The sequence below is a fragment of the Bufo bufo genome, chromosome 2 (genome assembly GCF_905171765.1).
Source record: "Bufo bufo chromosome 2, aBufBuf1.1, whole genome shotgun sequence".
NCBI classification, from domain to species: Eukaryota; Metazoa; Chordata; class Amphibia; order Anura; family Bufonidae; genus Bufo; species Bufo bufo.
In genome coordinates, this window is record NC_053390.1 from 106,325,635 (window position 1) to 106,341,565 (window position 15,931).

Consider the following 15,931-nt stretch of genomic DNA (forward strand, 5'->3'; position numbering starts at 1 on the left):
TGCAATTTTCTGTTGCCTTCAATAATGCACCTTTTAAGTAGTCCCATTTCTCCTGGACTCCATGTAATCCGTTCCAGTCTGATAATAATAATAATAATTAGTCTCATTTATGACTAATTTAATTTTTGAAAAGTCTGTTTTTCTAAAGTCTAAAACTTTTGTTTTTGTGTGGTGGGACTCTTTCACAGTTCTTATATTAAACCACACTGACTGGTGATCACTAGATCCCAAGGTTTCGCCTACAATGACATCATATACCGAATCCCCATTTGTGAATACCAAATCCAAAATGGCCTCCCTCCGGGTTGGCTCCTCAACCACTTGTTGTAGAGATAACCCCAGTAGGGAATTTAGAATATCTGTACTCCTGGTAGAACTTGCTATTTTGGTTTTCCAGTTTATATCTGGAAGATTTAAATCTCCCATAATGATAACTTCTCCTTTCATTGTCATTTTAGCTATTTCTTCAACTAGTAGATCATCTAGTTCTTTAACTTGACCAGGTGGTCTATATATCACACCTACACGAGTTACTGCATGGTTAGCAAACTGCAACGTAACCCAAACTGACTCTATGTTGGCCTCACCAACTTGTATTAGGTTAGATTTAATGCTATCTTTCACATACAGGGCCACTCCTCCTCCTTTGTTGCCTTCTCTGTCTCTTCTGTATAAAGAGTACCCTAGTATGGTTATGTCCCAGTCATTTCTTTCATTAAACCATGTCTCCGTAACAGCCACTAAATCTACATTCTCAGATGCCATTATTGACCCAAGTTCATTGATTTTTTTACTTAAACTGCGAGCATTTGTAGACAGGACGAGCAAAAGGCCTCGATGGTAAGGTTTGTCTTTTTGCTGATGACACAAAGATATGTAACAGGGTTGATGTTCCTGGAGGGAAACGCCAAATGGAAAAGAATTTAGGAAAACTAGAAGAATGGTCAGAACTCTGGCAACTGAAATTTAATGTGGATAAGTGCAAGATAATGCACCTGGGGCGTAAAAACCCAAGTGCAGAATATAGAATATTTGACACAGTCCTGACCTCATTATCTGAGGAAAGGGATTTAGGAGTAATTATTTCAGAAGACTTAAAGGTGGGAAAGACAATGTAATAGAGCAGCACGAAATGCCAGCAGAATGCTTGGATGTATAGGGAGAGGTATAAGCAGTAGAAAGTGTGAAGTGCTTATGCCGCTGTACAGAACACTGGTGAGACCTCACTTGGAGTATTGTGCGCAGTACTGGAGGCCATATCTCCAGAAGGATATAGATACTCTAGAGAGAGTTCAGAGAAGAGCTACTAAACTAGTACATGGATTGCAGGATAAAACTTACCAGGAAAGGTTAAAGGACCTTAATATGTATAGCTTGGAAGAAAGAAGAGACAGAGGGGATATGATAGAAACTTTTAAATACATAAAGGGAATCAACTCGGTAAAGGAGGAGAGCATATTTAAAAGAAGAAAAACTACCACAAGAGGACACAGTTTTAAACTAGAGGGGCAAAGGTTTAAAAGTAATATAAGGAAGTATTACTTTACTGAGAGAGTAGTGGATGCATGGAATAGCCTTCCTGCAGAAGTGGTAGCTGCAAATACAGTGAAGGAGTTTAAGCATGCATGGGATAGGCATAAGGCCATCCTTCATATAAGATAGGGCCAGGGGCTATTCATAGTATTCAGTATATTGGGCAGACTAGATGGGCCAAATGGTTCTTATCTGCCGACACATTCTATGTTTCTATGTTTCTATGTATGCAAAACACAACATTTATATACATGGTAACAAGGGGACCAGATTAATGGCAAAGCGTAGACAAGCGCAAACGTATATACAAGAAATTAGTCACAAACCCAACGAAACAGTAAAGGAGACAAAAGAAATAGCTGCACAGTTTGAAAAGTTTTATTCAGCACTTTATCACTTAAGAGCTGATGAGACGCCCCAAGCCACTCAGATTAGACGGGGGAAGATAGAACAATTCCTAAACTCCTTACAGTTACCAGGGGTGAAACAGCTGTTGACTCCTTTTTCCTTAGGCTACTTTCACACTCGCGTTTGTTGCAGATCCGTCATGGATCTGCACAAACGCATCCGTTCAGAACGGATCTGTTTGTATTATCTTTAACATTGCCAAGACGGATCTGTCTCGAACACCATTGAAAGTCAATGGGGGACGAATCCGTTTTCTATTGTCAGTGAAAACAGATCCGTCCCCATTGACTTACATTGTGTGTCAGGATGGATCCGTTTGGCTCAGTTTCGTCAGACAGACACCAAAACGCTGCAAGCAGTGGAAAGCGGAATGGAGACGGAATGGAGGCAAACTGATGCATTCTGGGCGGATCCTTATCCATTCAGAATGCATTAAGGGCAAAACTGATCCGTTTTGGACCGCTAGTGAGAGCCCTGAACGGATCTCATAAGCGGAAACCAAAACGCCAGTGTGAAAGTAGACTTACAGGAACTTCAGACGGCACTTAAAGAAACCACAGTAGGAAAGAGCCCTGGCCCAGATGGACTGACAACAACCTATTATAAAACATTCTCTGATTTACTCCTCCCACAACTACTAAAAGCGGTCACCCTAGCATGCAGTACTTTTAGTCCGGCTGCCTCTCGTCGTGCACTGCCGTGCCACCGCCGTAACTCCGCCCCTATTATAGTCAATGGTGACGGAGCGGCAGACCGGGGCACACGTGAACTAGCAGCAGGACGGATCCGACAGGCTGTTCACCCACCGGAGTCCCCTGCCACTAATGTGAAAGTACCTGAATGATCGGATCATTTTATTTGATTGTACTACTTTTGTGTTCCCAGGTTCCTATGGCAAGGGCCAGCATTCTGTGGCTTATTGGCGAGTATTGTGAGCGAGTGCCTAAAATTGCACCTGATGTGCTGAGGAAGATGGCAAAGAGCTTCATTAATGAGGATGACCTTGTCAAGCTGCAGATATTAAACCTTGCAGCAAAGCTGTACTTAACCAATTCCAAACAGGTAAAGCCGTGACATTGCTAAGTGGACCTTGATGATCTTATTTTATGTCAGGCTGGGAATATATATGGGAGAAGGGGTAATACTGTTCATATCTTAGGCTTCCTTCACATCACCGTTCAGCCTTTCCGTTCTCCTGTCCCGTTTAGGAGCAGGAGAACGGAAAGGACTGATTCGGCACATAACGGAGCTGAACGGAACCTAAGGACCTCATAGACTATAATAGGGTCCGTTAGGTTTTCGCTCAGAAGATAATTTTGGAGCGGAGACAAAAGTTGTGCATGCAGGACTTTTGTCTCCACTTCAAAAATCTTCCTCTGAGCAGAAACTTAACGGACCCCATTATAGTCTATGGGGTCCATAGGCTCCGTTTGGCTCCGTTATGTGCCGAATCCGTCCTTTCTGTTCTCCTGCTCCTATACCGGAACAGGAGAACAGAAAGGTTGAACGGTGATGTGAACGAAGCCTTATCCCTCAGATTTCTGGGAATTGGATACATTTTAAAGGGGTTGTCTCACTTCAGCAAATGGCATTTATCATGTAGAGAAAGTTAATACCAGGAACTTACTAATGTATTGTGATTGTCCATATTGCTTCGGTTGCTGGCTTGATTCGTTTTTCCATCACATTATACACTGCTCGTTTCCATGGTTACAGACCACCCTGCAATCCATAAACGGTGGTCGTGCTTGCACACTATAGGAAAAAGTGCTGGACTGTGTGCACCCCTGTGGTCCAAGACACCAAAGAGGCCAGCACTTTTTCCTTGAGTGTGCAAAGACGACCACCGTTGATGGATTGCAGGGTAGTCATAACCATGGAAATTAGCAGTGCATAATATGATGGAAAAATGAATCAAACCGGTGAAGGACAATATGGACAATCACAATGCATTAGTAAGTGCCTGGTATTAACTTTCTCTACATGATAAATGCCATTTGCTGAAGTGAGACAACCCCTTTAAGGCTTTGTACACAGGCCAAGCTTCTTCGGTGCATCCAGCGCCAGTTCTAAATTTAAGACCGCTGCCAAACCAGGCAAAGAAAATGATAATTAAGACGGACCTGCCCGCCCGCCCCCTTCCCCGCCCACACCATACCCACAATTTTAGATCTGGTGTGAGCGGGGAGAAGTTGCAGATAGCAGCACAACTAATTTAGGCCACTTCAACACCTGTGCTTTCCCTTTCCGCTATTGAGATCCGTCATAGGGTCTCAATAGCGGGGGAAACCGCTGCAGTTTTGTGCCCATTCGTTATCAATGGGGAAAAAACTAAACTGAATAGAACGGAATGCACTAGAATGCATTCCGTTCCGCGTGGTTGTGTTCTCACGACGCGCACAAAAGCACTGCAAGCAGCGTTTCTGAGTGCGTCCTGGGACGTAGAGCAAGAAGGATCCGTCATGACTCACAATGTAAGTCAATGGTGACGGATCCGTTTTCTCTGACACAAAAGAAAACCGATCCACCACCCATTGACTTGCAATGGTTTTAGTGATGGCTCCGTCATGGCTATTTTAGAGATAATACAACCGGATCCGTTCATAACTGATGCAGACTGTTGTATTATCATGATGGAAGCGTTTTTTCCTGATCCATGACCGATCCAGCAAAAACGCAGATGTGAAAGTAGCCTTAGGCATATTTCAGATTAGTAAATGACCCCCTTATTTTTGTGATTGTATTTCTTGGCCAGAACCCCATATCATCATTTTTGGGTACCACGTTGTCCTGTGTAAACAGGGGTCATGCACGCTGAGCTGAGCATGCATGTGTAAGGGGAGATCAGGAGGAATAGTTGGCGTTCAGAAGACAGCTGTCTAAAGTATATGGCTTGCGTTCATTCCTGAAAACGCTTACATTTGCTAGTGAGTGGGTGGGAGGTAGGGTCAACTTGACGACGGTGTTAAAAATGCTGCCGAGCTGCGAGAGTTTTTCAGGCTGAGACCTCTCCTATGCCGCTGTGATTACAAGTAATTCCTAAACCGGCTGAAGGCATTTTTCTTATTCAGTTGAGTACACCAAGTCCTATGAATTTGCTTCATTAGTTTAAATAAGCACATTTCACACTCTCCGCCTGTGATTTTGGGTAGTTGTGTCTCTATTTGCGCTGTACACACATAGTTAGCAGCAGACTGCGTGGTGCCTGTTTTTAACCAACATTTATGCGTCGCAGATGCATCCAATTTAGAACATAATGGTAAAATTCGGTTTGCTGGAGGCTATTATAAAAATGATCTCGATGCAGTTTTAATGTAGCATAGTCAATGGCCGAATTAAGAAATGATGGAAAATCCGCCATAAAACAAGCTGTTACCTTACATAAATAAATAAATGAACAGTATTACCGCAGGCTATCTGCGCTCCTTTATCTTGCTTTTTAGAGGGCATCAGCAGCTTGCTTTTATGAAAAAGTAACAGCTAAATGCACTGCAAATAATTTGCAGTAATCCAGTTCAGTGATTCATGTGTCTCCTTTTAATGGGTCGTAATTCAGAGCAAAGTAAGAGCGAGTAGAGAGCGGGCGCGTGGGCCCTTCTGGTGCCAGGGACACTATCTCTTCATGAAGCTCACCTCGGAGGGAGCACTTTGCCAGTCCCCTAATACTGGCTGATGTTTTGATGTCCTGCATATTTTCTCGATTAAGTTTTGAGTGCTGTGTTTTTAGTTGTATTTCCACATTCATTATCCTCACGCAGACCCTTCAGTGGGTTTGCCATATATGATTATTTTTTAATGATGCCTTTCTTTCCACTTCAGCAGTTTAATAATCTAGCACATGGCTGCCTCGCCGTCGTTAGCATTCACCTCCCAGCGCAGAACAGGACATGTGCTTTTGGCTTCGATCCTCCCTTTGCAGCCTCAGAAACGCATAATTCCCTGCGGGGCGACATTTGTTTGTCTTAACGGTTCATTTTTATTACCGCCTTTAAAATAGGTTTACCGAGAGTTATCAATAATCATAAATAACTTCTTCTGCTTTCTCTCTTTTTTTTTCATTTTTTTTTTTTTCTCTCTCCCCCCGACAGACAAAATTGCTTACCCAGTACATACTAAATCTCGGCAAATATGATCAGAATTACGATATCCGGGACCGCACGCGCTTTATAAGGCAGCTCATTGTTCCAAACGAGAAGAGTGGCGCCCTGAGTAAATACGCCAAGAGAATATTTCTTGCCCAGAAACCAGCTCCCGTTCTAGAATCTCCTTTCAAAGGTAAAATTAGATATGTGCCCCGCTCAGCCCCATACGTATGCGGGGGCGAGGAGTCTTGGATAGCGCTGCTCTCCTCGGTGCTCACACAGGCATGACCTGCTTCTTCATCTAGGGGGTTCCCTCTTACATTTAGCACTGGCAAGCAAATGAAGCATGAGCAGGTAATGACTGTGCAAGCACCAAGGAGAGAGGCTTCCATGGGGGATGCCTTTTAGGTCCAGCTTCTTCTGCAAATCTGAACCAGAGCCGAAATTACACTTCTTGTGGTAGGAGATGTAGTAAAAATGGTGTAGTTGCTCTAGTGACCAGAATCCATCTCTCATTTTTCATGGTGTTGGTTTTCACATTCATTCTTCAAATGGATTAAGACCTGGTGACTGTGTTTAGGACATTGTGGTGTCCTGGCATGTTTATCCTGCTAGAAATATAAAAAAATAAAATAAAATAAAAAGTGGATTCTGCCCTGTAGTGCATGCAGGTGCAGTGCTGTACCCCTTATGGCTGCCTGACAGTAGACGTGATGATCCCTACCAGCATCTTCCAGGTAGATGGAACCTGGACAAAAGCTGAATCTCCTGAAATTAAAGGGCTTATCCAGAGTTTATGTCCAAGAGTGTGTATGCCCAATTTTCCGGAAAATTTCCCGACCGAATTACATAAATATGCATCAACTAGCAGTATGTCAGTCTGCAGTGCCGTTTACAGGATCTCATCGGTTCAGGTCCTAATAACGGCACTTTCCTTGGCACTGTCGGATGCCACACACACTTCCATGCTGCAGGGACTCCGTGATTGTTAAGTTCCTGCAGGACAGGGATATTAAATGGTCACTGTAACAAATCTTGGGATCTGAAACAATCAGATTCCAATGACAGCACCCAGATCTCCGGTTCAGAGGCTTTTAGTTAGTTAGGTAGAACCCCATCCCCCTCAATGAAGAAAGCAGCAATCACCAGGGAAAGGGACATGGCCTCTGAAGCACCATGGCTTTGTGTTAGCAACCGGCTTTTCCTTCGATTGCCTTCATTGGTGCCTTTGTGAACCAATCCGGTCAGGAATCTATCATGGTAAGTACAGGGAAAGTTTTTTTATTTTTTTATGCATTCTTTCCTTTTAAAAGTATACAAAATACATTTGGTGCACCCCTTGCAGTATATAATAGTGTTAATTCACTCCACCAAAATACATAAAATGGCAAAAAACAAAACCTATAAACTTTTACAAAACACCACTAAAAGCACAAAAAATCAATTGCAAAATAGCTTTTCCTTGCATCTCCCCAAAAAATAAGTTATTCAATAACTTATATGTATACCCCAAAATGATTCTATTAAGAAGTATGACTCATCCCACAAAAAAAAATACAATAAAAAAACACAGCCCTTAAAGCGGCTATATCAACAAGAAATAAGATAAAGTTATTAGTCTCTGAATGTGGCAATATAAAAGCGGATATTTTGTTAAAAAGTATAAAAAAGCTGCAGTATATACCGTAAATTTAGTATCACCGTAATTGACTCTTAGAATAAAGGTGACACATTATTTATGGAAAATATAAAATTCCCTAAACAATGATGGAATATATATACATACAGCTACGTTGATGGAAAAATAAAAATGTTACGGCTTGTAGAATGTGCAAAGGCAAAAAAATTCCTGTGGTACTAAAGGGCAAACCTAGACCTGGACCTAAAGGAATTTTCTGGGAAGATTAAACTAAATAAAACTAAAAAATTGTTACCCCCACCGCTTAATTCTAAATGAATCTCCCTGGAAACCCCCGTTAACGGAGTGCCCAAAGTTCATAGAGGACCTTTGAGGTGAGGGTATTTTTCAGAATAGTTCAGCGATCTCTAAGTTGTTCCATATGCAACAAGATGCTAATTCTGTAAGTCTGCCGGTTTTGTGGTGTTTTAGCGATCATGTAGATTTATTGCTAATTTCAGTAGTAATGGTGTTTGGTGTAGCAGAAAAGAATGATTAAAATTCCGAATGAGCTCGTGGAAAGCCTTGTCTATGGATTGTTAAACTGCGCTGTCATTCTTCATATTTACCATCCAGTCACTTTCACCCAATCTGCATTCTGGCACGGCGCCTCTAAGCATACTGACTGATTAGTTTTTATATTGACCATTATGAAAGAGATTATTATAATGTATGGATTGAAATAATCGTCCTGACCTTATGGAAGGCTGTCTGCTTTCTATCTATGTCTTGATATCCAGGCTAATATCTGCCGTCCTCGTAATGGTTGCACTTTGTGCTGCAAGGCTCATAGGCTTTACTGTAATCAACTATTTGCTACTTATGTGTTTTATTCAATAGATCGAGACCGTTTCCAGCTGGGTACGCTGTCTCACACGCTGAATGCTAAGGCATCTGGGTACTTGGAGCTGTCCGACTGGCCAGAGGTGGCGCCAGATCCCTCTGTCCGGAATGTGGAAGTTATTGAACCGGTATGTTTCTGTGTCTTGTTTTCTTTACTGTTTTTTTTTTTTTTGGTTTTTGTTCATATGCAGTATTTTAAAGGGGTATAATAATTTCACTCTTGGATTTTTTGTTATAGCCTTAAAGAGAACCTTTTACTGGTCCTGAGGTTACAATCTTAAAGGGTTTCTGTCACCCCACAAAACTCATTATTTTTTTTTTGGATAGTTAGATTCCTCATAGCGCGATATAGGAGAATATAATAGTCTTACTTACTTTCATGCGGCCGATTCTTTATAAAACGAAGTTTTATAATATGTAAATGAGGGCTCTACCAGCAAGTAGGGCGTCTACTTGCTGGTAGCCGCAGCAGAAAACCGCCCCCTCGCCATGTTGATTGACAGGGCCAGCCGTGATCTCCTCCTCCAGCCGGCCCTGTCAGTAATTCAAAAATCGCGCGCCTCTGGTCATTCGGCGCAGGCGCTCTGAGATGAGGAGGCTCGTCTCCTCAGCACTCCCTCAGTGCGCCTGCGCCGATGACGTCTTCTCTTTCGATGATGTCATCGGCGCAGGCGCACTGAGGGAGTGCTGAGGAGACGAGCCTCCTCATCTCAGAGCGCCTGCGCCGAATGACCAGAGGCGCGCGATTTTTGAATTACTGACAGGGCCGGCTGGAGGAGGAGATCACGGCTGGCCCTGTCAATCAACATGGCGAGGGGGCGGTTTTCTGCTGCGGCTACCAGCAAGTAGACGCCCTACTTGCTGGTAGAGCCCTCATTTACATATTATAAAACTTCGTTTTATAAAGAATCGGCCGCATGAAAGTAAGCGACAAGATTATATTCTCCTATATCGCGCTATGAGGAATCTAACTATCCAAAAAAAAAAAAAAAAGAGTTTTGTGGGGTGACAGAAACCCTTTAATACCTGGCAGTGTAGGGCATTATTAGTAGATGTCAGGGCGTTTTTTTTTTTCTGATGCGCTGCATCGTTACCTCCCCAACTGCCCCCCCCCCCCCCCCCCCCCCCTTCTCCCGGTGTCCCCTGTTCACTTTTGCCCCCCTGTATGCTAATTAGTAGCATTGGTTCAGGGAGAAGGAGACGCCCCTTGATAAACGCGAGAAAAAAAGCTCACTTTCTCCCTTGCTGTTCAAAAACTTTTGTTATGTGATAGCAGCATATCAAAGATTTTGATGGGTGGGGGTCTGAGTGCGGAAACCCACAACAATTGCTTAAAGTGAGAAAAATGCTCCCATAGCACGTTGTCCCTCCTCCTGCAGGAGACTGTCTCAGTAGAAAGTCTATGGGCCCAACTTAAAGGCGTTGTCCCATGAAGAATAATCTACAGCATCATTTTGTAATTACATGTAATTAAAAATGTATTATAGCTTCTGAGTTATTTAATGAAATCCATCTGTACAGCGCCACCTGCTGTTTGCTGTTTCTCAATTTCCTGTCCTGCTTACGGAAGCACATGCTCAGTTCCATCCTTCAACTGCTACCAGCTGCAGCAGAAAGGACACACCCTTAACAAAGGACATGCTACCTAACTTCACAGCTTGAAATAAGTCTAGCAGAACAATTGGAGCAATGAATAGGGAAATCTGTGGATCTATGTGAGGTACTGGGCTGGTTCTAGCTCCGTTAGAATGAAGTTGTCATATACTAGATTATGTATGCTTTTCATATTTTATTTTTATTATTCATGGGATAATCACTTTAATTCTGTCTCCTGCAGCGAGGTATGTGATCTCTTCTCTCCTTGTTCTAGCAATCAGTGGGGGTCTCAGCACTCAGATCCCCACATATAAAAAATTATTTTAATATGTTGCTGTGACATATCAAATGTTTTTAAAAAGCTCAGTAACACTTCAAAGGCGTTTCCCTGCCAGCAAAACGTATCCCCTATCCCGTGGATAAGTGGCTGATCAGTTGTGGTCTGACTGTTGTGGCCCCTTATTCCCCCGTTTTGAATGAAGCAGCAGTTGTCCTCTACCACTCCATTTATCTCTGTGGAACTGTCGGAGACCCAAGTACGTCCATAGAGAATGAATGGAGCAGCAGAGGACATGCGTGACCTGGTGCTCCATTATTGCAGGGGGAAAGGGCATCACGCTCACATGATCGGTTGGACCCCCAATGATCGGACACTTTAACAGCCCGAGCAAAATTGAACCTTTTGAAATGGGTGTTCAGTTGTAATTTTTGAATGTATTGGGTAACGTGGAGTAGATTTATATATTTTCCTTGGACAACAATGCAAAGTGTGTTCCTGTCATGCAAGATGTCTTATACCAGTGGGTCTCGTTTTGAAGAATCGTTCCAAAAAAGAGAAATAACATGGATTGCACATCCACATGGTATACATTGATCTGTTGCATCTCAGCATAATTTGTAATATGTTTATCCTATGTGGATCTGCGATGCATCACTCTTCCTTTTTTTTTTTTTTTTTTTTTTTTTAAATGTTGAACAGTACTTTTCATTTGTGTAATTTGTCTTTTTTTTAAAGGTGTTGTCTCACCAAGTCTTGTCAGTTTGTTGCAACAATCAACTTATCACTGCACGGCCAGTTTTTAGCACCCCCAATAAATAGTTAAAGGGGTTAGCCGATGATTTTTGTGAAACATGAAAATCAGACGCCATATAGGGCATGACAGTCGCTTTCTAACAAAGCTAGAACCAGCCCTGTACCTCACATGGATCCAGAGATCTCCTCATTCATTGCTCTTCTAGCTCAGGGGAGTGTCTATTCTGTTGCAGCTAAGGAGGCGTGTCCATGCTCTCCCTATCACAGCTCAGGAGGCAGTTGAAGGATGAAACTGAGCATGTGCGGCCTTCTCAGTGAGCAGGACAAAGAATTGAGAGAAAAAAAAACTGCAGGTGGCGCTATACAGATACATTTTATTGAATAACTCAGTGGCTATGCTAAATTTTTAATTACATGCAATTACAGAAGAAATCAGATCTAGGTGCTGGTTTAAAAACTGTAAAATATTTTTCATGGGACAAGTCCTTTAATCTTCCCAGGGAAACTGGGATAATGTAGTTAATGTATGATAATGTAGTATTGCATGGAGGCTATTCTGAATAATCTAATACGTTGGTGTATTAAATTATTGGATTTACTATGATTGCTATGATTAGATTACAGACTTGAGTCTGTCAAAACAGAAGCTGTTACAGAGCGTGTCTCTGTTCTAACTCCTAGAGGGAGGTTCCATTTGGTCAAGTGTTTTCTCCACAAGATAACCTCTTTAACCCCTTAAATGGGTTGTCCGCTTTTTTTTTAATTTATTTTTTATATTGATGACTTATCCTCAGGATTTATCATCAATATCAGATTGGCAGGGGGGGGCAATTCCCAGCACCCCCACGATCAGCTGTATGAAGAGAAAGCAGCAGCGCTTGCCTTTGCAACCGTACGAGCACTGCTTTATCTTCAAACAGCTGATCGGCAAGGTTGCCGGAAGTCAGCCCCCCGCCATTCTGATATTGATGACCTATCCTGACCTTAAGTCATCAATAAGAAAAAAAAGCAGAAAACCCATTTAACTTAAAGTAATGTACGGTATGTAATTTGCATTACATACCGTACGCGGATCCGCAACACACCCGGCCGGCACCCCCTATAGAAATGCCTATTCTTGTCCGCAGCTGCGGACAAGAATAGAACATGTTCTATCTTTTGCGGAGCTGCGGACCGGAAGTTCGGGGCCACGCTCCGCAAATGCGGAAGCGGAGAGCACATAGTGTGCTCTCCACTTCACGTCCGGGCCCATAGAGAATGAATGGGTCCGCACCCGTTTCGCAAAATTGCGGAACATGTGCGGACACTTTTGCGGACGTGTGAATGGGGCCTTAAGGGGACATATGGCGCTGGCTCACAAGCTGAGCTCGCTCCAAACATGGTGGATGCAGCTGTATAATGACCAGGATCGAAGATAATGCTGATCCTGGTCATTTAACCCCTTAGATGCTGTGCAAACGCAGCAATTGAGCGTTTAGACAGACAGGGGCCTCACTTTGTCCTCCGATTGGAACCCCTTACTGCGAAATCATGATGATCAAATCGGTTCCAATGATGGCCTGACAGACAGACAGCCTGTAAAAATCCCATATGAGTTAATTTAAGAGCGCAATTTTCTATCAATTTTGTCTATTACTTGGCTGCTGTGATCTCAATGCCTCAATCTTGCCTCCTCATTCCAGTTCAGAATGAAAATCTTACATCTGGTAGGTTGCTTGGGGCAACACGGCAACTTTTTCTGACCCAGTATGAGCGTCTCTTTGACTTTTTATTTCAGAACATTTAAAGCTTTAATTTAACGTTCTGTTCTAATAGTGAAATTATCCAGCAATATCTTCCGCAGAGCTTATTAATGTGTTAAAAAAAATTGACTCCATGAGTCAATCGCATGAGGTCTGACTATAAATATGGCTTGTATTATGTCTGCCTATCGCCCACATGAACAATTACAGTCAGCCACCTTCTTGCCCTCTGAATAACTTTTGCAAACTTTACAACATAAATTGTTCTCAAAGGCATCTCTTCAGCTATAATTGTCACATGAAATTAGCGTATTCCGTTAATTTTAACTGTGTGATGTTGGAGATGGTCAGGGTTACAGCCTTGCTGTTTCTTTACCATGGAAGTCTTTTATAAAGCTTTGCTATTTTGCATGATTTTTACACCCTTCATGTTGGTTGGTGGGTAGAAAAGTAGCCCTGGTTAGGCCCTGGTTTATATAAAATGTAAATGAAGTTTTAATGTAAAACACCTAAAAAATGTTTTTTGTTTTTTCTTGTTTGTTTTTTACATTTTCTATGTCCCTGTCTATATTTAAAAGAAATCATAAAATCATGCAGTTTTCACACTGGCCACTAAGCCTAGAATATGTCGAGACATCCTGTTCATGCAGAGGAGCCCCATGGGCCATAGACACAATAGACGGCAGAGGACATCATTGACTTCTATGGGAGAATGTTCTAGGCATGCTCTGTGACTCGTGCAGAGGTCAGGAGGGAGAAGATGAGCTGTGATATCATCTGTTGTGAATAGTGGATCCTGTGTTATCTATACAAGGGTGTTACTTGTCATTGTAATGATGTTGGCTACTGAAAAGTTATATTCACATTGACGCACTCCCTTCAGATTTATCTAACTTGCAGAAATTGTCTCAGTCTTACCTCGTAAAGGGGTGGTGTAGAAAGTGAAGTAAAATCTTGATAGAACTGTTACTTAAAGATCAAACATTGTGTAACATTTAATATATTTGGCCACAAATTACAGCAATGCAGCCTCCTGCAAAAATTGCCTTATCATAAATCTCCTTCAATGTGTTCATATAATGGTTGTTAATTGTCTGTCTATCTTGTGACCCTGTGACCTCTATAATTGCTCCAATTCTGTGTTACTCTCTGCCATAGGCTAAAACGTGGACTAATTCAGTGGGAAAGCCTAAGAAAGGGAAGGCTACTTCAGATAAGTTTTACTCCTCTGAAGAAGAGAAAGAAGAGGATAATGAGTCTGCAGCCAGCAGTGGTAAATCAGCATGTTAAATATGGAAATGTTTTATAGTTCTTCTTACATTGAAAGGCTCTGTACACCTTCAGAGGCAATTCCTTTTTATGATTGCATTTTACTCATTTTGGGCTAAACATCATTTTTTCAATTGTTTTTTATTAAAAATATTCAGCCGTTCTGTCACAAATGGTTAACTGTTCGTCTAGCTGTGTGAATCATACTTTTTACTTTCACTTTGTGCCGCTCATCTAATAAACCTCATCTCTAATTTTTTAAGAGGTCATAAACACTCATTCGTATCTTTAAAGAGGACCTTTCATTGATTTTTTATTTTTTTTATTTTTTAGTTTAATTAAATACCTTTCTTTGCCGGGTAACCCCTGCTGATGCTGCCACCCGCCAGTTTTTTTTAATTTTTTATATCGCTTGTACGCACTGCTGTGCCCCCTGCTGTTTTCCCGCCCAGTATGTTTATACTGAGCATCGGTACAGGGAGGAGGAGATTGTCCTTTTTCTCAGTGGGCGTCTCCTTCTCCCTGGCTGTGCCGCAGTCCAATCACAGCAGAGAGCATCACAGCTGTGACTCTCTCCGCTGTGATTGGACCGCAGCACAGCCAGAGAGAAGGAGATGCCCATTGAGAAACTCTGGTGTACCGATGCTCAGTATTAACATACTGGGCAGGAAAACAGCAGGGGGCACAGCAGGGTGTACAAGCAATATTTCAAAAAAACAGGCAGGGTGGCAGTCTCAGCGGTGGGTACCTGGCAAAGAAAGGTATTTAAAGGGTTTCTATCACTTCGTTTCACCTATTTAGCTTTCAGACACTAGCGATCCGCTAGTGTCTGCTTTATCTAACCATCCTAATATAAGAGCTTATTGTCCTGCCGTTTAGCTAAAAAAATAACTTATATAGATATGCAAATGAGCCTCTAGGTGCTATGGGGGCGTGATTAGCACCTAGAGGCTCCGTCTACCTTAACAAACTGCCGCCGCCCAGCGCGTCCCTCCAGCCCGCCCATCTCCTCCGGAATACGATGCTCCTCGTATTCGGCGCATGCGCAGTGAATGTATGATCGCTTCCCTGCTCAGACATCTCCACTGCGCCTGTTCCTCGGAGCACTATGACGTCATCGGCGCAGGCGCAGTGGAGATGTCTGAGCAGGGAAGCGATCAGACATTCACTGCGCATGCGCCGAATACGAGGAGCATCGTATTCCGGAGGAGATGGGCGGGCTGGAGGGACGCGCTGGGCGGCGGCAGTTTGTTAAGGTAGACGGAGCCTCTAGGTGCTAATCACGCCCCCATAGCACCTAGAGGCTCATTTGCATATCTATATAAGTTATTTTTTTAGCTAAACGGCAGGACAATAAGCTCTTATATTAGGATGGTTAGATAAAGCAGACACTAGCGGATCGCTAGTGTCTGAAAGCTAAATAGGTGAAACGAAGTGATAGAAACCCTTTAATTGAAATAAAAAAAAAAAATCTATGAAAGGCCCTCTTTAAGATAAGAACTGAGCTATAATGAGTGCTTGTAAGGTCAGAGATAAGGAACCATCTGCTGAGCTGCCTGACGGAGCAGCAGAGATAAAATACAGTACCTGCTACTGGAGCATCTCAGCCTTATACAGAAAAAAGGGCTCCATATGTTTTAATAAGGACACATTTAAACAATGATTCTCATCTCAAAATGAGTCCAATACAATAATTTAAAAAATACCCCCAAAGGTGTACATAGCCTTTAAAGGCTATGGACTCGTT

General features: G+C 42.5%; 1 protein-coding gene across 1 annotated transcript in view; it reads left to right on the top strand.

The window, feature by feature from the left end:
- Positions 1 to 15,931, top strand: part of AP3B1 (adaptor related protein complex 3 subunit beta 1) — a 287,452-nt gene that overhangs the window by 133,007 nt on the left and 138,514 nt on the right. The window contains 4 exon segments of the mRNA XM_040419630.1: positions 2,827 to 3,003; positions 6,030 to 6,216; positions 8,542 to 8,672; positions 14,074 to 14,188. Coding sequence (XP_040275564.1) covers positions 2,827 to 3,003; positions 6,030 to 6,216; positions 8,542 to 8,672; positions 14,074 to 14,188 — 610 coding nt within the window.